Raw genomic sequence first — 22,818 nt, 5'->3', positions numbered from 1 at the left:
TCTGCAGAGCAAATTTTAGATATTTCAGTTAGTTAATTATTTCAGTGGACAAAATGCCAACTGACTCATTTACTGCTGCCCATATTTCTGTTATACACACTATTTAAGGTATACTGTAGTTGATATTGTTTCTTGTTTTTAACATTATTGCTGGTTCCCTTGGAGATTTGCCAACAGAAAAGCTGAGTAGAAATGATTTAAATGAAATAAATATGATCTGCTGTATATAGCATTAAGATAGACGCTATACTTTAGAATTACTTTCTTTGGAAAGAAAAAAAAGTCTTCCTGTTTGATTAGTTTCTGCAGAGAAAGACAAGAGTGCTTTTGCCATCACGCTAAAGCATCTGGCAGAGGTTCCTTTCTGGAGGTAATTCCAAGCTGCTGAAAGAGGGATGTGATGCAGGTGTAATGGGCAAACCTTGACAGACCTCTGCAGTGCACATTGTTCTTTTCACCTGCAGGAGGCCTTTCAGTGGTTGATTCCTTATTGTATCATGACTGCAGAGAGGCCGGTTGTCAACATGCTACACTTTGGTAAATGAATAATGAGAACTTAAGGAAAAGATTAATAGCAGCGAGCGGCACTTGAAAACAGGAACAGGATATGCATCCTTTAACACTGTTGACTAACAACGTGGCAAAAAGAGAGAGTGCTGAAGCTACAAAGGCGCTAGCTTCTTACCAGTGTCACTGAACTCTCACGCAAAGCTGTGTTTACCGGATTAGCAGAGACGGTCTGACGATGATGGTATCACAGTAGGTATATTAGGAGCTTTCATCTCTGTATAACACCTTGTTTAGACTCATCAGCTGCCTTATGCCAGGGGCTCAGGGAGGATTACAGTATTCACGACATCATTGAATCACACAGCTGGAAGGACCAGGAGACCACTGCCCTGAAATCTCAGTTAATTTAATCTCAGTTAAATTAGTCAAAGTTCCCCTATGGCTATTTTGCTCACTTGTACCATTGGCTTTATGCATTAGCTGTATATGATGACACCATCATGTGTGAATGTCATACAGCCCTACATGTATTTCTAATTGTCGTCATTTGAATATGTTAATGCATTGCCAGAAATGAAAATGAAAATGGGGCATCAATTTTTCTTCTCTTTTCCTTTCTTTATTTTAAACCAAGAATGCTTCTCTAGAATGCTGTGGTGACATCATGTAGCGTGGTTCCCATTAGAGCGTTCTTCATGAGGAATACTGCCAGGCTGCTGATGCTTATTGCAGCTCTGCCAATGCTTGAAGAGGCAGACAAGCTTTTTAAAGAAGAATTTTAAAAAGGCCAATGCCAGGCCAAATTTGGTGCCTTGCTTCAATTATGGGAAATCCCACCTGATTTTTTAAAATTATTTTTTATAAATTTCTTCTGATCCTTGAAGCTCTCAAAAAATACCTGGGGCTGTTTATGCCTGACCAGAAATGCCAGAAAGAGGCCAAGACTGGTGTCGTAGCCCATGGAAGAAAAATAGCAGAGTGAATGCCTCCCCAAAACGTTTGCTATTAAGACAGCTACTGCTGTTTAAAAAGTGTCATTTTTTAATTTATGAAAACTTAAGTATAAAGCTATGTCAAATAAGCTGAAATGAGTTTTAAGATTTGCCTGAAAACTTAAAACTCATCTGAAATATCTTAATTTGTACTAATTTTGAGATAGAAACTAAGCTTTAATTCTGTTACTAAATCAAGCTCTTTCCAGGGTTAGCAGGAGCCACTATGCTCTCCAGTCAGTGGCTAGTGTTATACTCAGCCTTGGGTTCAAATCCAAGCTCTTTCAGGGGGATGAAAGGTCGAGCCAGTCAGTGACTGGGTTCAAACAACACGATAACCAATGGTGGTTTAAATAGTTGACAGTTGGCTATTTAACCCTCTGTGGGTTATTGTGTTGTGTGGCAGGAGTTTTTTAACCAGTGGTTGGTTATTGGGCTGTAATAACCAATGCAAATAAACAATGCTGTGCAGAGTTGGTTATTTGAACCACCATTGGTTAACGTGTTGTGTGGAGAGCACCATGGGTTATTTCGTCAGCCACAGGCAAAGCAAGAGTGGTCAAAGCGGTGGCTGCCACTCTAGTCCAACTGGCAAGTTAGATTTTCAGCAACAATGACTGATGGGATACTAGCAGGAGGACTATGCGGGGGAGAGAGGGCAGGGATGAGAGAGTCAACTCAGCGTGGACTAATATTCAACTCAATACTGATCCTAATCCACACCATGGGTGATTATTATCTTGTTGTGTGGGGAGTCCCCCCTAGAGAAACAACTGTTGAGTTGGTTATTACTCCACTGTTGACTATCGTGTTGTCCGAATGCAGCCAGTATCTTAATTTTTCACCTATAAAACAAGAATAATCAACATTTACACCACAGAAGCATTGGGGTTGTGAATACAGTGAATATCATAACTCACTTTGTAACAAAAATTATCATTTTGAGCTGGCCTAAGGCACGTTCTCATTTTTAATCTGTCTTTCCCCTCTAAATAAAATTACTATGTTCAGAAGGTTAATACCAACACCATAAAATTTTATGCAGAAAAACCATCTGTGGTGGCCTGACTGCATTTAACAAACCAAAGGTTAGGTCTTTCCATAGCAGCATCCAGCGGCTTGTAAAATATGCCATTGCGTTGCCATGCTATGGGTTATCTACTGCAAACTTTTTTACCCATGTAAGAATCTATGCTTTCCTGTGGATTCTAGAGGAGATTTTTTTTTTTTACTTCAGCTGACATGCCAAACGGAAGCAGTAAAATAGACAAGAGGTGGCATGGAAGAATAGTAGGATGGATAATTGCTAGTCACAGCTGCAAATAGGCACTTGTTTAATGGTATACTAGATGCATGTAAATGTGGTTATCTCTTTTTTTAGGAACCAGATGCTTTCCTATATATTATGGAAAGTGTAAGAAGGGGCAAGACAGGGAAGGTTAGGAAACAAGCAAAAGTGGCTGGGATGGTATCACAGTCACTGCTTTTGTCTTCTGGTTAGAATCATCACACTTTATGAAATAGGTTATTGAACTTCAACGCTACGGAATGTTCTGAGAAAACAAAGGGATGGTTCATGACACTGTACTATGACTTCTAACACTCAGCCAAACCTCAGAGTTAAGGTTCTGTATGGGATAGTTCTTCTATTATGATCCATTAATATATAGCGTGAAGAGTGCCTCTTCCAATGTGAAGTGACATCATCAAAGCAATATATATCCTATTGAGTGGCAGAAGGAGGTGTTAATGTTCTAGTGAAGAATGGATTCCTTAGCAATGTTAATAATGAGAAAATAATAACCACAATAAATACAGGCAGAGAAGGGTTGCTGCATACTACCTATGGCTATTACTTTCAGATTTTGCAGTAGTTCTAGTCATACTGAGTTCATACAAATCATACATATTACCAAATACCTTTGCAGTCAGAACCAATACAGGTGGGAATCTTTTCCCTCCATATTCTGTGAGCTTGAGGTGTGAATTGCAAAAATTTGTAATTTTCAGGAAAGTAATCTAAAGGCACAATCTACTGGGAACATTTCCTGTGCAAGCCCTGTTGAAATGAATGACTTGTGCAAGAGAGCAGCTATGCTCTTGTGAAGGAGGCATTCCAGGTGAATTTTAACCTTAATTTTTAAACATCTGTGTCTATTCTAAATTATTGCTACACTCTTATTTCAGGAAACCTTCCTTGAGCAACCAGCCAGTTTCCCCAGAACTTGGTTTTGTCACAACATTGTGTCTTTTTTAAAATAGTATTTTTTAACATGGTGTTTTTATTCTTTTATCCTATCTGCTGTTCACATCTCCAAAAACTTTTGGAAGTGGAACTGTATACAAATAATGTAAATAAATAAATACTAATCTTTCCAGAAACCTTACATATACTGTTCCTTAGGATTCTCCACACACAAATAACTAACAGGATCACTCAGCCAACTTGGGGTACAAAGACAAAGCACCCCACACATTATTATTATTTATTTATATAGCACCATTAATGTACATGGTGCTGTACAGAGTAAGCAAGGATGTTGGGAAACACTTACATGGTTATTATGTTCTCTCATATTTGTACTGCTGTTTTCTTCTCAGCATTTATTTTGGCAGTGCATAGTCTAACTATGCTTTGTTGACATTACACTGGCGTAAAAATGGCAGCCAGTATGGCAAGGTCATAGGATTACACAGTCATTTTCTGAAATACTTCTGATTTCAGTGTTTCTATCATAATAAGCACCTTCTCCAAAAGATAGAATTGGGTGTATCATTTTAGCCCGTGGTCAGATATTTCTTCATTGGTATTTCTTAAGTAGGCTGTACAGTTAAAGGTAAAGAAGCTGCAGGGAAACCATCTAAGATGTTGACAAATCATCAAGCAGACCAGTTTTCTAGAGTTATAGCTTAAAGAAAGCTCCTGATTGCAAATCCTGCAATCTCCAGACTGAAACCATGAGAGGATCACGCCACCTTAATTTTGTCAAAACAAGCAAAACATCTGTTCTACTTCTGTTATTATTCAGAGAAATTATGCTACATAGAGACATCTTATGCATATTAAGTCTTCTGTGCAAAGATAATGGGCCTAAACTCATTGACCTTATTCAGTCAAGCTTTTTGATTAAAGCTGATGGAAATGTTGCTGCGTGAGAGTATGACAAACATACAGAAGATTTTTAAAAAGCAACTTGCCTTTATTTGGTCACAGAACTCTTGAAACTGTCACCTCAGAATCCCACTCTTTTTAAAGTGCTTTATACGCAGTTTATATTATTTTGGTCAATTATGTAATGCACGCTTCAGCATAAAAGAACTGGTTCAGCAACCCAACATCATTTTCTATTTTTATAAAATTCTGTCTCTGAGGTCAGATCCTGCTTACAATCCAAAGGATTCCCTATTCTAATTGGGGTAGCGCTTGTCAAGTCAGGAGTCTCAGGACTGGGCTCTTCTGCCAATGCAATTGCTCTAGTTATGCATCACTGTGGCTGAGAAGCAGGATCTCACCAGATTACATTCTATACAAGGCCACTTCGTATTTCACATGACTCTATCATAAACAGTGAACTGTAGACAGAAAAGCAAGGATTTCATAAAGCATTTAACAATGGCGGCACTCCATAATTCTGGGGGCGGGGGGACATATACATCTTAAGCCATGTTGGAAACAAATGGCAAGAATAACACAGAGATGAGAGGAGATGAAACCATTTTGTGGCAATTCATACAGTACATGAGATTTTTCACCATGAGAAGATACAGTTAATTGACGGGGCAGCCTTGCAAGCTGACAACACCATGAATGTCTGAAACGTTGCTGATTAAGACAGGTTTGTCACTGATTTTGACATCCTTCAGACAGCCAAGAAATACATTCTGAACAGGAAGCCATGGTATTTCCAAATTAACTGTAAAGAGAAAGAGTACAGAACACATGAGCAATTTGGTATGGGATTATAGAAAGCCAGCGTCTGGTTCTGAGATATGTTCTTCTTTGTTAATAGAAGTTGAAATGAAACACAATATTCTCATTCCCACTGAAAACAAATAGTTTGCTTCCTGGTGAGAAATAATGCAGCAATTAAAAGTACTTTGCACGTGGCATTTTACTTTGCATTTTACTCCCATTATATATGGGAACCACTTCTCTGATCCAGTTTTGGATAGCTCTAGCTGAGTTTCTTCTGTTTTCTCCCTCTTGATTGACACACACATTCTCTCTCACATGCACAATATAAAGGGTGTGCCTTCTTTCCTGCAGTGGTATTCTTCAGGTAGAATCAACTGGCTCAACTTAGTATTGGGATTCTTTAGCAAACAGAACAGTAAATAAGTAGTAGCATGGTCAACTGTGTAGTAAGGATGTGACTGGCTATTTCTTTAAATTTATAGCAAATTTAACCATCTTTTCACTCCTGGATTGTCATATTAACTCTGTTCAGGCATTCTGTACTGAATGTCTGACATTGGCCTGGTCTGCATTATCACCGCAGCTTAAACAAGCCACCATGGCCTGTTTAAGCCATGGTGATTGTGCAAACTGTGTCAGGGAGTTCACTCTCCTTTGACTGAGTGCAGTTTTGCCAGATAGAAGGTTGTCACATTCATTATGAACATTTCCAAAATAAAATGAAGCAGCAACCACAAATGATTAACTAATGAGTCCTCCTACCTGGAACTCTCCCAAAATAAAGTGGTTGGGCATGGCTGGTGGAAAGTATAGTTGATGGTCCAGCAGTGTAGTTACTCTTTGCATCTACGGCAAGGTGCACAGTGTTCTGCTTCTGAGTTACTATGAACAATCAGATGAAATAATCAGTTTGTTCCCCCATTGAAGATATTGGACGATTTCAAATATAGTAAAAACTTTCCATGGATGTCGACCTTATAAAAATCTTTTGTCCCCTATGATTTTAAGCCACCCCTTCTTTTCTGGACAAATGAAATATTCACATAGTATGCCTGAAGTTATGGCCACACTACAGATTACATTGTAGCCCTGTACAATATTAGCCTGGTGTTTAACCTTTCCTTTGCTAGGCCCTTTCTCCCTGTTACCCCACTCCATGCTGCTTTTACACCTGCGCTTCTGGACATATTTACCTTGCAAACACAAAGACTGAGTCTTTTGCGGGAAAAGGAAGCTGAAGGACATATGGCTCAGAGGAAAATGGGCTAATAGGGGAAAGGCTAAGTGTTCCCTGCTCCATCCCTTCCCTGCTTGAAAATGCTACCTCCCCCAAAGGTGCTAGCTTGATCCTACACGCAGCTGTAGCATAACATGAAGTTTAGCCCATATAAGGATAGGGATTTCTACTTGTATTTCCTTGCAGGAATGAGATTTATTTCACCGTTATTCCAAAGATAAAAGCATATCAGAAAACTGTTGTGGTTACAGTACAAAACAAAGAGAGCAAAAACAACCTCACCAATTCACAGTCTAAAAATTATTTAATAAATTCATTGATTTAGCCAACAAACCATTTGTTTCAGAACAATCCTCGAGAAAGTCCCCCTGGAGTTTATGGGAGTGTCTTGGGATTATTCAAAACAAATTTATCCATTTTGCAGTCATCATAATATGTTCATAATCAGAATTCTTGCAAGCAGGACCAGGGATCTATAGAAGTCTTAAAATTTAAAATACAACAGAACAGACTTCTTAAAAAAGCATAAGGCATATTTTTTGGAGCTCTGTTATGTCTGAGGTTCCTTTTATCCTGTCTCTAAAGAACTGGTGAATGAGATTGCACAGTACCTGCTATGGAGTGCCATTTTCCATCACACAGGGACTGCTGAGGTGTGACTGACGTTGAGAACTCTCCAGCACCATTATTTCCAGACGCAGTGAGCTGTGAAAAACAGAAATCTTTTAAATTACCAGTAACAAAAAGACTAAAATAAAATAAAAATCCAGACACAGTATGCAATTATGAAAGATTTGCTGAGCTTGATTAATTTCATCAGTGCTTTTAGGGACTGTTGCCTTATTTGTGAACTCCAGATTTGTATACTTTAAGAACAGGTACATCATATTTCTTGAATTCCAAGACGAACTATTTTTCAATTGGTGTTTACTACTATGGTATGAAAAATATATACACATTAGCTTTCCAGGTGGCTGTGGCTGAGTTGAATCTGATTTTACTAGCTGCTGGTAACTTATAATAATGTCACGCACATTAAGGTAACCAAAGGAGAGCACCCAGAGACACCACTTTTGGTTCAACTGCCCCCAATGCCTCCAGTGTCTGGGGAACAAGGGTAGATTTTGCCCACTTTCAATACTGTCTCATATACATAGAATTCATAATAGAATTCAATAGGAACCAATGCAAATCAAACCAACCTCTATCTGCATGATCCCAGTCCTTCACCTGCATATCCTGTAACTGTTTGTCAAACTAGAGTGTAATGGAATTCTGGGAACTGGCTTTTATATGTCCTTTGTACAAGTGTAGTTTGGATTTCAAATCTATGTTGCCATCACCTTAGCACCTTGTCTAATATGTCTTTTGTTCTGGAAAAGGCTTTATGAGTAGGTGTTTCATGGCAAGGGCATCTTGATCATAGTATGCTAGTCTATCCGCCTTTATTGCAATTAAAGTTTATAGAACAAGACTACCCCTCCTATATCTGTCTCTATTTTTCTGTTGAGAATAATCTGCCAATCCAGTGCTGATGGGTTGGTATAATAATTAAATATTCTTCTTTCTGTAAGCATTGAGGATAAAATAAAACTTGTACTGTTGGGGGCTCAATCTTTGAGCCAATTTCTCCATTTTGTCAAGGTGCCATACAAGATCTGTCAAGTGTGTACCAAGCCTCTGTAAAAGCTCCCTCTATTTCTAGGTTTGGCAGGTACGTGTGTATTCATGTGAATTTGCGTACATGTGTGGATAAGGACATCTGGGTGCTGTTTAAATGCATGAAAAGCCCAGAGGTGGGTGTGCGGTGGTACTGTGTTGATTATATGATGCAATAGCCACCGCGCATCCATCCTGGGGCTTTACAGTGAAGTTGCAGAGGAAAAAAGTTGGGGACTTACCCTGATTTTTTTCTCCAGAGCGAGGCGAGTATGGCATATCCGCCATCTAGCCATGCTCTGGAGTCATGGCAGAGACATGCCCAGGCATAGGACACCTTCTGATTGGCATAGGCCACCCTCTGATTGATTCACCCAGGAAGAGGGCAGGGGGCGGGCCAACGAGCCTAATGGCTGCTGGAAAGCCCAAACTGCCTCCCTTCACCTGTATTATGTGATGCCACCCTGCATCAGTGATACTGTGGGGGTTTGGCGGCGGAGTGGCGCCCACTCGGAACCATGAAGACAGGCCCTTGGTAACTACTGATAATACCTCTCAGGACTAGAATCTCTCTCTGTCTCTTATTCCCTGTCCTCACCAAATGTTGGCAGTTTAACTCAGTAAAAAAGAAGAAATAAATCACACCCACCATGCCTTCTTCCATGTAAACAGTTAAATAGTTCCCTCGTTTGCTGCCAGTGTGGATTAAAATGCCAGTCAAGCTTCTTGGACGAATCTTAAATGTGATCTGATATTCCAAATTCATCGAAAAAGTGCTTTCTGGGGTGCAAAAAAGAATTGGGAATAGTTATGTTAAAGAGGATGTCAAGTGTATGAACTCAGTTTCATGCACCTTTAGCAGCTCTCTGAGACAGTGTTCAATAAAGGAGCAAATTCACTCCCCCTGTGCAAGTGGAATTGCCCCCTTTGGCTAAGACAGAATATGCCTGTGCATGGCGAAAGGACTCAATGTGAGTCTGAGCGAATGGGGTGCTTTTGATCAGAATCCATAACTCCTCCTACAGTACTCACCAATGACAATATGTCCCCCTTCATTAAAGAAAGATACCCCGTTCTCCAGAGTATTATCCAAGCAAGGCAGAACACCACTGTTCCGTTGGTAAGTATGTACCAGCTTTCCGGCCACATAAAAGTTTCTCAGGCAACCCACAAAACTCTTCTTTGGTAAATTCTGAAAATATAAACCCAACGTAAGTTATGATGCACTCAATGATATATACTTCAGTAATGCACCACTTCATGCACATTTGTGCACTCCATGCACTCAGGAGAGATTGGAGGTAAGAAAAGGGTTTCCCTTGCTAGCACTAGAGCTGCCTTCCCTTATCCCGGCTTTCTCAGGAGAAATTGGAGATAATTAGATTGCTTCCTTGTTATCTTTATCACTACCTTAAGAAAGCCTGGGATTTCCCTTGCCAGCACTAGTAAGAGAAACCCTTCACTTAGCACCGGTCTCTCTTACCACTAGGACACGAAAGCCCTATCTAGGGTGGTGGTGGGATGTGTGTGTGTATCTGTTGGGAGGGGAAGAGTGACTGTGTGTGTGTGTGTGTGTGTGTGTGTGTGTGTGTATCGGGGGAAGAATGAGAGTGTGTGTATGACTCAGTTTGAAAGTGCACGTGTATGTGGACATACATGCCCGTGTGCACACACAGGAGGCCCCTGGCAGTTATCCATTGCAGATCTCAATGCCCAAAAAGTTGTGCATTCCTGCTCTAGACCATACAGATTATCAGATACAGCTGAGGTTCAGAAGTCAGAATTCTAATTTTGAACAGGAATTGGGAAGGGGCTAAAGGGGAACAGACCAGAGCATAGATATAGAGGAGAGCATTGATTTATTTATTACATTTCTATACCGCCCAATAGCCAAAGCTCTCTGGGCGGTTCACAAAAATTAAAATCATAGTAAAACAATCAACAGGTTAAAAGCACAAATACACAATACAATATAAAAGCACAACCAGAATAAAAACCACGCAGCAAAATTGATATAAAATTAAAATACAGAGTTAAAACAGTAAAATTTAAATTTAAGTTAAAATTAAGTGTTAAAATACTGGGATAATAAAAAGGTCTTCAGCTGGCAACGAAAGGAGTACAGTCTAGGCGCCAGGCGGACCTCTCTGGGGAGCTCATTCCACAGCCGGGGTGCCACAGCGGAGAAAGCCCTCCTCCTAGTAGCCACCTGAACATGGAACCACACAAACCTAGAGAAAAGCAGGAGCAGGACCCAAGCTTCTCCAGGGTGCTTAGTTAACCATAGCCGGTCCCATTTGTGGTCAAAACAATGTGTGAAAATATGCCTAGTAGATCCTTATTATCAAGTGAATACGTAAGGCAAAAATTTAACAGGGAAGAAAAGTTAATGCTGTCTCAGTAGACTGTTATAAACACAAAACCAGAATAGCCTATGCAAAACTTGGATAGGTAGAGTAGCTTTCCCCCCTCATGAAACAATTACAGTGTTGGCAGTGCTCCAGGAGCACTTTGAATGGCAAAGGACCCGGTGTGGGTAAGCCCTCTAAGGAGGCACCAGGAAAGTCTGGGGTCGCGCCCCAGCCTGGGTAGAAGACCCAGTCCGGCCAAGAAAATAAAAAAAAAAAAAAAAATAGAAAAAGAGAAACAGGAGGAAAAAGAGAAAAAGAAAAAAAGGGAACAAGAAATAATCAGCTGAAAGAGCTCAGATAAAGAAACCTTAACAGTAGAGACACACGTTCCAAACAGGAACATTTATGTCTGTTTGTTTGTCTTCTTTCCTACCCCAATTCCTATTATGAGCCTGAGAAATAACAGGACTCCTATATAAGCCATACCTGTGTTATGTGTAATGTGACATGTCTGAATGAGTTGCCCTGAATGAGTGGACCACCTTTCCTACTACCTTCCACTTATGAGCTGTGCCAATCAAAACTCTATCTATCGTGCCTTCCCTTGCAAAGGGACAGTGCTGTTAGGGGGGTGAGAAAAGCACAGACACCCTGTTATAAGCCCTGTTGTGAAAACCCCTGTTGTGCTTGTGCCCAAAAACCCACAACCTTTGAATTAGAAGTTGCCACGTACGAAAGCTCTTCACGTGCTTGAGTGTGGTAACGAGAAACGGTGTGCATAGATAAGAACAGAAGAAATAGCTACTGTGGTTTTTTTTGTAAGTAACCTCAGACTGTGGAGCAAAAGAGATAATGGGAAGCTCCGGGTCAAAAACAGGCAGCCCAGAATCAGAAAAAACCCCGTTAAAGAAAATGTGTAAGATCTACAAAGATCGTATGCCATCTAGGTTGAATTTAAAAAGATTAGTGACTCTGTGTCAAGACAAGTGGCCATGTTTTACTAAAGATCTACCCTCATTGCAGTGGCCTGTAGTAGGGACATTTGAACCCGAAAGACTCACGCACTTGAGGCATTATTTAGAAAGAAAACAACCCTCCCAGATAGATTACTGGTTTCTTTGGGATGATCAAAGATCAAGATTGCAAGTAGAGAGTGTAATAGCCAGTCAGAAAAATAGCTTGAATCTGCTTAAACAGAAGTTGGGACTGTCAGCCAGCCAGATAGCCTCAGCCCCTTTGCTGCAGCCCCAGAATGACCAAGCACTGTTTGCACATTTAGGACCTTTAGAAGACATTAGAAGCACTCCCAGTAAATTGCTCCCTGTGCGTACTTATCCAAATTTTGCTGATCCAAACCAAGCTCCAATTAGAGCTTACCAGCCCTGGAGTTCCTCTGATATTTGGAATTTCAAACAGAGGTTGCCAGCCCTTAGAGAAGACCCTGAGAGATTTATTGAAGAGCTTCAAAATTTGGCAACATTATATAACCCTACAGCGTTAGATCTTGAAGATCTGTTGAGAATGGTCATACCTAAACATGATTTTGATAGAATTTTAGTTGCGGCCAGAAACCCTAATAACCAAGCCCTTACAGCCTGGCCAGCAAATCCCCAAGCAGGAGAAATAGGTTTGACAGACGCAGACCTCCAGCGAATGAGACAAGAAAGAGAAACATTGTGGCAAGCAATTCGACAAATTTGTGGCAAACGCATAAATATGACTGCCATTCGAGACACAAAACAACTTAAAGATGAAAGCCCCAGAGCTTATCAAGCACGTCTGGAGTGTGCTATTAGAAAGCATTCTAATCTAGACCCAAGCGATCCACAAAATGCCTGGCAAATAACTGATTTGCTTCTAAATGGGCTTATCAGTGAAATTTCAGGTAAAATTAGGACTGCAGTCATCGGGTATCGGGAGGCCACGCCCGAGGAAATTCTACGGGCCGCCACCCAATACTGGGATGACATCCAAGAAAGAAAACTAGGAAAAGAAAAATTAGAAACCAAGTTGCTAACCTTGCAAATAGAACAGCTCCAGACTCAAATCCTACCTTAAGAAGTTTGGCTAAACAGTGCATAGACGCAGTATTGCAACTAAGAAGACCTAAAAATAAAAACAGCTATGATACCAAATTTCTCATTATTAGCAAGCTACATGATACAAATTGATACAAACCACGAGATTCAGTCCCTGAACCGCTAAAATGGTCAGAGGAAATAAAATGGTCAGAGATGAGAAGACTTAATAACCTCATTAACCAAAATTCATGCACTGGGCTTGCGAATAGCATATTACTCTGCACAATTAGACGCAGCTGCACAAGGATTTCCACCTTGCTCCAAGCAGTGGCTGCTACCGCCTTGCTTGTAAAGAAAAAGCAGCTGATTTGAAATTAAAAAAAAAATAAAATTGTGGGTTAGAGTTCCACCGTCGCAGCCCTGTTGATAACCAAATCTACACAATTTCTATCGAATCAGAGATTGACTCGATACGAGCAGATACTACCAGCAATTACCCTTAAACAGTGCACTACCTTAAATGATTGCGAAGTGGTAATTCAAGAATTTGACAGATGTTACATTGCCAGCTCCAGATATAGTTCTGTTTACTGATAGCTCTTGTAAAGGAAACAGCTGGGGAGAGCTAGTAGCCAGATATGCAGTAATTTCTCAAGTACTGATAAAATTAAAATAAAAAGGAAGTGTATACCACATTAGAAAGTTTCGCTCTGCCACGAAGTGCACAAGCCGCAGAATTAATTGCTTTAACCAGAACCTAGCAAAAGATTTGTCAATAAATATTCATACAATATTGTTTTGTAATCTGTCATGCAGTTGAGCAAATCTAAGAATATAGAGGCTTTATGACAGCCGCAGGAGGGCCTATAGCAAATAGCCCTTTAGCTGCAAAGTTGTTTGAAACAATCTTGCAAATCCAACACTAAAGAGAACACTCTTTTCCCAGGATACTATTCCAACTTGGGAAAAAGAATCGTGCAACTTAAAGAAAAGAATCTTAAGAGGAAAATAATAATAATAAAAAATTGAGAAAAATAATGTATGGGTATTTTATAATGACAAACTAATTGCATCTTGAGATTTAGTTAAGACACTAACATACTTAAACAATGGTGTGCCCCAAAGCTAAATGAGTGTGCCAAAAGTGTGTAACTTGCCTGAAGTTTTTATAGTCCTAAACTATCTGCACACACCCGTGAGTTTATAGTCCATTTCAATATTGCAGATTGACTTTATTGAATTTACTAACGCAATAAGATTTAAATACTGTTTGACTGTTGTGTGCATTTTCAGTAGATGGGTAGAAAGTTTTCCTGTATAATATGCAACAGAAAAATCCACAATTAAATGCTTACTAAGAGAAGTGGTGCCCAGATTTAGCGTACCTTTAAAGGTGAATTCAGACTATACTACGAATTAAGTGAAATTCCTTTGGTGTTAATGAACTTGAGAAACAGCCCCAACAGAAAACATAGACTCACACAACATAAGATTGTATTTGGGAAGCTTATGGCTGTTGGACTGTCTCTGCCAAAACCATTTTTCCCCTCACTGAGAGCAGTGAGGAAATAATCTGTAATGTTCTACACTTACACAGACTATTAGTTCAACTCCAAAGAAAAATGAGAAACAAGCAACTGATTCCAGCTGATGTTCCATGTCATCATTTCTAACCAAGAGATGCAGTGTTCATAAAAGTCCATAAAAAGCCCAATTCGTTGGCTCCTACTTGGGACGGACCTTATACTGTGTTGCTGACCACACACACCTGGATACATGCAGCCCATGTGAAAAAGCTAAATCCAGGATGCCAGACAGATGATCCAGATGATCCAATTGCACTAGAAAGTTACTCAGACCTGATTGAGATGTTAAAGGATGAAAGAAGCTGTCAGGAGGAAGCCAAGAGAGCCCCCTGCACATGCTAAGCGACCAAGTGTCCAGTGGAGAGAGCGAGTTGAGGCTGAAGAGCAGGAACTCCCCTCCACGGAACGACATCTGGTCAGTCAGCAAGATCAGCTGTCCTTTTAACCTCAAGTCAAGAGTTTCAGAGTTAACGAGGCATAATAACCCTCCAACGAAATCTGGATGCTCTAAGAGACATTCAGTGAAGAGAAGATATTAAGACAATGCCGTTACAACTACTTTGTGTGTTTTTAACCTCTATAGTTCTCTGAATTGTAAAAATGAAATTTGAGTGTGTGTTATTTCTTATTATACAAGCCCTGCCTTGCATTGCAATCCAAAAAAGAGTCTCAAAAGCATCCCATGACTTGAGCAGGTAAAAAAAAAAAAAAAGTGTTTAGTTGCATTATTAAGCAAAGAACAAAAGAGTGAAGATTAGAGCTTTAATAGAGAATGGTTTTATGGCTATGGGCAAAGCAACGACCATCAGGAGGGAATCTGTCGCGGAATTTTAGCTGGTTCTTTTGCTATGCCCATAGGTATGAGAAAATGGCCTATCATCCTTAGCTATAGTTCATAAAGTTCATGGCTTCCTGTTCCTTTAAACCTTGTTTTTAATGCTGCAATTGCTTTTGCTTTTAGAGTTAAGTTGATGCAGAAACTATATGACAACATAGGCGTTGTCCACCCCGGCAGTCAGAGGGTGGAGGATGCCTGCAAGGAAAGATAACCAAGAAAATAACAGATAGAGATGTTTTTCTGTAACTGTGATATCTTCTAGTCAACGAAGCACTCATACTCTGTACATGCCTAAATGCTTAGCTTCTTATTGGTTGTTGCATTTTCAGAACTGTATTATGATTGGTGAGAAAGTTCTGCCATGGTATCTAAGGGGAACTGACTCTATAAATATGTTGACATTTCCTGAAATTATTGGGCAGTTTCCTCAGACTGCCACCTTGCAGCGCTGCTCGTAATAAACCTTCTAAGGAGAGAGAAATTGTGTCTTGAGAGTCTTTGACCACCACTCAGCGAACCACACAGGAACCCGTGGTTTCGGGTTCCGCCACAAAAGCGTTGTGCATCCAGGCAAGTGCCTGAACCAAAGGATTCCTGATCTGAACTGGAATCTACATCTACACGGCCATCTCTGCTTTCCAGTGAGAGTCAAGCTAGAAAGGGACCCGCCTGTCAAATATTGGTTCTCACTTATTTACAGGCAACATGAAATAGAAAAGGAAATGTAACCTGCCTTGAGACTTATGGAGAGCACTGGAATAAAAGCACAAATAAAATAACATCTAAATCCACGAAAAGCTCCGCTTTTTACCTGAACTTTTAATGAAGGAACCCCTCCTAGGTAGACTGGTGACTCAATCCTGGCAGAGAAAGTAGATGGTATGTTTCCTTCTCGAGCTTTCAAACCATCCACAACAAGGCGCATTTTCTTTCCAGCTCTGCTGAACGCCACCTTTTCAGGAGACAAACATCACAGAAAGATGTACAAAGTATGGTCCTGGACTAATGCAAAGTACTTTTCTTCATGCTAGTGGATAATGGGGCTGTTTCTTTTGCCAGTATTTTACTTAGCATTCTATATATTGGGGAAACATCAGTCTGTCCACAAGTTTTCAAAACCATCTTCAAAATGTTGTGCTCATTGCATAAAGGAAAGCTACATTTTTTTAAGAAACTGACTTCTGCAGCAATTACCACATTCTGCAGTTTTGAATTATGAAATACTCAGCCCAAAACAGAATGCAGCTTTACCTAGGCGACAATGGTGTCTGACCTGAGGTTAAATAAGCTGTAGCCCATAGACTTAGTTAATCTATTGTGTAGTCGACCGGCAATTCCTTGATCTGGAGAGTATTTTAGTATGTTGGCCTCTTTAAAGTTTCCTATATAATTCATCTGCACCTACATCACACGGGGGGAAATCATGTTTCCTTACCCGTCAGTTCTCCACCCCCGCTTTTGGTACTTCCTCTTTCTTCCAACAGGGGAAAGAGGAAGTAAACAAAAACCACGTGGCCCATTCAGGGGCTGTTTTTATCATGCTGCTTTTCCTGCACACAGCAGCACAGACCCAGCAGCAGCAGCATCTCCTCCCCAGGAGGGGACTGCTGAGCCAATCAGTGCGATGACGGGGGTGGGCCAAAGAGGCCGACCCGGCAGAGTGAGATCTTTCCTTTGTTCTGCCTCCAGTTCAATCTCAGGCAGATCTGGAAGGGACTCCAAGGTTTGCAGAAAGACAAAAAACACTTTAGAAGGGGGGGACCCTAAAAGGGACCCACGCACCCCACCCCAATAAGAACTGGACATACTTAATGGCCACAGAATGCCAAGTGTCTCTTGGAGGTGGGGGTGGGGCGGGGAGGGAGGTTAAGAGATCCGGAGTATCCTTGAAAATAGCATAGCTGGCTGGTTGGCACTGTGAACAGGAGCACTCCACACTGCAACATTTTGTTGCAGGTCCCATGTTACTATTATAATCCACAAATGGAGTTTTTGATAGCAGTAATGAAGTCTCTGTACTGATTGGCTGAGCTGCTATGATAACAAGGAATATTCAGAAAACGTCTATATGATATGGAAAGTTGTCCGTCTGGAGCATCACATATACTGTCAGATTGAAGTGAAAAGCTGCTCTATGTATTCTAATAGCTAACAAATGGCCAAGTTCTTTAACTTAAACAGTTCTCATACTCACTGTATGCCACTGTCCATCATTATATTTGGCTTTGCTCTTGATTTTTATTTTCCTACCATCAGCAGCAAGTAAAAATACATAACGTCCTTTTGAAAGGTAAAGAGCCATGTATCTTTTCTCCATCTTGTTTCCCATGAAGAAGACTAATCCTTTAGGGGATGATGTACGAACGTCAACAGCAAAATGGGACCTTGAATATAACAAAAGTATCCGAGACGATGAAACAATAAGTAGGAGGGTATATTATTATTATTATTATTATTATTATTATTATTATTATTATTATTTCTCATTATACCAGTATTCAGTGCATACAGTTCTTTGCAATTCTTGTCTCTCTAGTACTCCCAATAACCTGTGATGAAGGGGATGATTTGCCCAAAGACTCCCAGGAAGCTTCAAAGATAAAGAGATTTGAATCTGGATTGTCATATCAAAGCCCAAGACTGATCATCAGATAAATAATCGAACAAATATCACCTTGTCCTCATTTTTAACATCACTACTACTACTGCTAGCTATTAAACCAATCTAGATATTAAACCAAGATATTAAATCCAATCTGAAAACACCTGTAAGGTGACAGGATACTCAAAGGCATATATTCCCTGAACTACTTGGACAGCTTTCAGCTGAGAGCATTACTGACCTAGCCCCTGACTTGGTGCTGCGAGGCCTGCAGCTCCTGCACTTGCGTTCCTTCATGGCATCTGCATGGGCAGGAACGCAAGGGCACAGTTTCCACTGCCGCTGTGCTGAGCACCAGGAAGGATGGGGGAGGAACGAGGCGGCCAGAGGAGGACGAGGAGAGGGACTCAGGGCACCCGAACCACCTCTCCTCCCTCCGGCTGCCCATTCCTCCCTCCCTTTTTTTGTTTTTGTTTATGATCTGTATCTGCGCAGCTTCGCAGATACAGATTTTTTTTTTTGGAAAAAAAATCCGGGGGGGGGGGGGAGGAGAGAAACAGGGCCTGTTCCTCTCCCCACCATTTTTATTTACCACGGGGCTCTCCTGAGCTCCTGTAGGCCTGCCTCCTTCCCTGTCCAGCCAATGGCAACTGATCAGGGGGTGCCATCAGCTGTGACACGCCTCCAGACAAAAAGTCTGGGTAAGCGCCCGACTGTTTTTCAGCAGAGTTTCTGGGGTTTGCCTGTGGATGGCTTCATAATGGTGGCTGCGTCATGTAGGTGACCTGCCTGCCGTTACTGCGAATCCACACTGGGGCAAACCCGTCATCTAGCCAAGCCCCTAGTCTCCGTTATGCTGCAACACACACCGTATGGTGGTTGAGCTCGAACTGCAGGTCTTCACTCCAGCCAGGACCATGTGACTTCAGGAACCAATAGGGGCCTGGCTGGCTATATATAACTCCTACTTGAAGCTCAGTGAACAACTTATCCAACGGAATAGCAACACTGCCTTTGCCTTGGGCCTGCCTTTGTCCACATCTCTGCCTCTGGCCCTTTGGTTCTCATCTGATCACTGGAACCTGATCACTAGCCCTCTAATTATGTCTCTGCTTCAGAACCTTGTTTTTCTGATCCACTGCCTGACCTCTAGCCTCTAGCCTGCCCATGGCAACATTTCTGCCTTTGGGCCATTTTACTCTCACCTACCTTGCCTAAATCAGACATCAGTCACATCCTGCCACAAAGATCAAGACCTAACAAAACCCCACGAAGCTCTAGATTCTTTGAAGGAAAAAAAAGATTAGAACAAAAAATTTTTTTTAATCTTATTACCTGTCTCCTAACGATGTTTGGGGAGTTGCAAACAATAAATGACTATCAGGGATATTGCCAAAGTGATACGCTCCAGTAACAAAATTTAACTTCGCATGTAAAGGACATCTCTTGTTGTTTTGCTGCACATTTGCATCTGCTAAAGAGGCAATGGTTTTTTTCCTCTGGATGTGCAAGAGAAAATGAAAGTGTTTAGTGTGGACACCTCTAAGAACAAACGAATACAAAACACAATTTTCTTATTTTGAGGGTGGGGATAAGAATAAAGGGTTATGAATTTCATTGAAATTACTCAGAATGCACTTCCCATTTATCCTGTCTGAAAATTCACATCTTGTTTTTCTCTCTCCTAGTTGCTGTCATAAATCTGAGGGTATCTTTAGACCTATGCTTCAAAAACGACTGAACCAGAACTAGAGATTTTCAAATGTAGATACTAGTCTCCTCTCAGCTTTTAATGAGAGTAAACTATCCAGCCACTCTGTGCCTCACTTTAAAATAAGCATTACAGGTCACTTCTTGTGTAGATAGTATTACCATACAACAGAGGGAATGTGACGCTTAAGTGGTCAAGGCTGCAATCCCATGCACACTTACCTAAGAGTAAGTTTTATTGAACTCAATAGGATTTACTTCTGAGCGGACACGTACATACTGCACTGTAAGGCAACGATCTATTCACTTATTAAAATTAGTGGAACATCTAACTGAACATGCATAGAACTGGGCTAGAAGGTTGACTTACTTCAAAAACTCAGTGCTTTGAAAGTACTGGGACTGAATTTCAATCAATATGTTTAGTATCAGGAGCTGAGCCTGAAATAACTAATCAGTAAAATCAGAATTTTAACTTGTGATCAGGGCTGCTAATCTTTATTACTGTTATTGAATCTTAGTTTTCATCCTAAAAAGAGAAGACTGGTTGCAATTCCCTCAATACACTGAATACTTTGTGCCTAGTTCCTAAAAATGAAGACTGCATTCAATGCTACAATGGGATGGGATAGCAATGTCTTTCCACATCTTTTCAGGTAGATTTAAAGCTCCATTCGTGGAGCGTTTTATTGCACGTTTGTTACTGGGCACTCAGAGTTTGCTCAGGTCCCTCACATGACGTCGTCTGCCTCCTGCCCCTTCTGGCCTTCCTTGTGCAACAAAAAAACCCTCCTCTTTAAGTCCAATGTTTTTTTAAACTCTGAATTGCTGCTCTCTCCTTCTGTGTGCAGGAGAAGCAGCGCCATTAGAACAGTGGACTGAATGAGCCATGTGCTCATTGTGTACTTCCTCTTCTGAAAGAGGAAGTAACTTACAGAAGGAAAACACGGGCGGAGAAGCGAGGTAGGGCGCGTGTTAACCCCCAGTGTGATGGAGCTTTTAAAGTCATCTTGAGATGCTACATCAAACAGGCTTACACCTGTTGATCCACTCCAAAGCTTTTTGTGGAGCTAGAAAAGGAAGGCAGACATTGTACTTGGATAGACAGCTTCCTTTACTCCAAAGCCTAAGCCCAACAGAAGCTCTAATTAGCTTGGGGTGGGGTGGGGTGGAGAGTTGTTGTTGGAAGAAGAAGCTGGCATGCCAATTGCCTGACTTTCCCAGCTTCTCTGTACGGTTTAGACATGGACAAGTGGAATCTGAAAGGAACAAAAAGCACCCTAGCTCGATGGTGCCTGTCATCACAGTGAAGCACTAAAAGGTGTAAAAGAAATTGAATCTAGAAATAGTGCAAGTGTGGAAAGGACAAGGTCGACTGATGCATGTTCCAGCATAAGTGCACAAACAGATCTCCTATCCTGCAAAGATAATGAGCATTTCCCAGATGACTCAACAAAGCTCAATAGTATGAAAAACTTCATTGATAATAACTCTGTTCTTTTCATGGTAATGATTGATATCTTAATGTAATTATTTCAAAGTGTAAATATACAAATTCCAGCCTGTTAGCAAATAGTTCACGTAGCTAAGGAGATGGTGAATGAACCACACAATAACCATCCATTAATTCCTGGCACACACTCACACTCACACACACACGACATATATAGCATGCATTTCCCTTTGCTCCTGAGTAGCATAGTCTGTCATGACATGTCTGGAAGGAATTTCAAGACAAAGTTTGTGACTTTCAGCAGGCTTGAGTGTTGGCCCTTGTGATAATGTGTGTGTGTGTGTGTGTGTGTGTGTGTGTGGTGGTAGGGTGGGGAGAGAACCTGATGTCCGGGAACTCTTAGAGGTTTTCTACATTAGGAAAAAACACCACATCCTTACCAGGTCTAGAAACATCTCCTGCAGTTTCCCTCCAGTAATGAAACTGTGTCATCTAGTGGTGGAATAAATTCCATCATAAATAGATGCCAGATTATCTCTGTGTTATAAAAACACAGGATTACTGGGGGGAAACTGCGGGAGACATCCTGGCTGTTGACTATATCACAAAATCAACCTGCAAATGTCTGTGAATGGCCAGTCACAAGCATCCTATATATCACTCATTTAGAGAAACCCTTAGTTGCAGTCTTAAAAACTAGAGAGAGGCTTCTGAGTGATCAGGAATGAGAGACCTTCATTCAGCATAGTTGCCATATTCCTGACACTTGTCTGTAGTTTCTAACTAGTTTCAACTGACTCGAAGCCCAGCTTCCCAGAATTCCCACTGAATCAGAGCCTCCACTGATTATATTATTGCTTCTGCTATCACCACTGTCTCCATCCTCTCTCAGGGCCACAAAACACAGAAGCATTGCTACTGAAAACAGCCTTTCCATTGTGAGTCTCCCTCACCCAGCTCAAGACCATCTCTATGGATTGTCCATGTGCCTTTCCATGGTCACCAGTAAAGTAAAGCAGAGACATGGGAGCTCGTAACATGTTGCCTCACCCCCTGCTACAATTAAATGGCACAACAAATATTAGGTATTTTGTTGGCACAGATTTAGGATTATTATTCTTTCTTTACCGAACCTTCAAAACCTTCAGATGGTACGGATATGTCAATTCTTTCAGCATCATTGTCTGTGGTTGTTTCCTTATCATACAGGTTCCTAAGGACACGTCGGTCTTCTTAGTACATTCGGTTAGATTTTGAATTTGAGGAAACTGTCCTGATCTAGAACAGGGACAAGAGAAAATAATGTTATTGCAACATTGTCTCTTGGGATTCAGACTTGCTGAGGAAAAGATCCATCTAAAGTGAGGCGTGATTGCTTGGGCAAGGCAGGACCTCTGTCAATGACAGCCTACTGTTTCAAAAACGTTATCGCCTATATTGTGGATACTTTTTCTGGGCACAGCTGCCTACAGAACAACTCTCCGGAGGATAAATTTACTTTGCATTGCTATGTAGTCTCAATAAAAATGCCACCTACAAATGTGCCAGCTGCTATACAGGATAAAATACAGCAAGAGAGGCAAAGTACTCAGAGATTAAAACATTTCTGAATGCTGGCTTATTTCAACTGGTTTCTGAGGGGGGGAAATACATTTTCTAAAGAGTTTGCAAGGTTCTCAGCTGTGGCTCTGTGTGAGCTGCCCAGAGAGGTTTAGCTATTGGGTGGCATAGAAATGTAATAAATAAATAAATAAATCCACTGCCTTGCAATGGCCTGCATCCGATTTACCCTGAAGAGCCTGAATCTGATTTACAAAAATTTATCCACTCTTTATATTAGAAAACAGCTGATGCATTTTGAGAAGTTGCCCAAGCTTAAGTCTACAGCAGGAGAAAGGTTGCAGCCTGAACTGAGAGAAAAGAGCAGATGGACTCACAAACAC

The 22,818-nt window shown here is 40.9% G+C and overlaps 1 protein-coding gene across 1 annotated transcript in view; it reads right to left on the bottom strand.

The window, feature by feature from the left end:
- Positions 1–4,683: 4,683 nt before the first annotated feature.
- LAMA3 (laminin subunit alpha 3) overlaps positions 4,684–22,818 on the bottom strand; it is a 184,312-nt gene continuing 166,177 nt past the window's right edge. The window contains exons 70-78 of the mRNA XM_063131300.1: positions 22,009–22,153; positions 19,048–19,211; positions 17,305–17,494; positions 15,922–16,062; positions 9,347–9,506; positions 8,964–9,094; positions 7,267–7,360; positions 6,181–6,300; positions 4,684–5,416 (exon numbers count right to left, since the gene is read on the bottom strand). Of these exons, the coding sequence (XP_062987370.1) occupies positions 5,271–5,416; positions 6,181–6,300; positions 7,267–7,360; positions 8,964–9,094; positions 9,347–9,506; positions 15,922–16,062; positions 17,305–17,494; positions 19,048–19,211; positions 22,009–22,153 (1,291 nt within the window). The 3' untranslated portion in view covers positions 4,684–5,270. The remainder of the gene's footprint in view (positions 5,417–6,180; positions 6,301–7,266; positions 7,361–8,963; positions 9,095–9,346; positions 9,507–15,921; positions 16,063–17,304; positions 17,495–19,047; positions 19,212–22,008; positions 22,154–22,818) is intronic.

This window comes from Elgaria multicarinata, chromosome 7 (assembly GCF_023053635.1).
Source record: "Elgaria multicarinata webbii isolate HBS135686 ecotype San Diego chromosome 7, rElgMul1.1.pri, whole genome shotgun sequence".
NCBI lineage: Eukaryota > Metazoa > Chordata > Lepidosauria > Squamata > Anguidae > Elgaria > Elgaria multicarinata.
The sequence above is the reverse complement of the archived record's forward strand: the minus strand, read 5'-3'. Positions and strand labels throughout refer to the sequence as shown.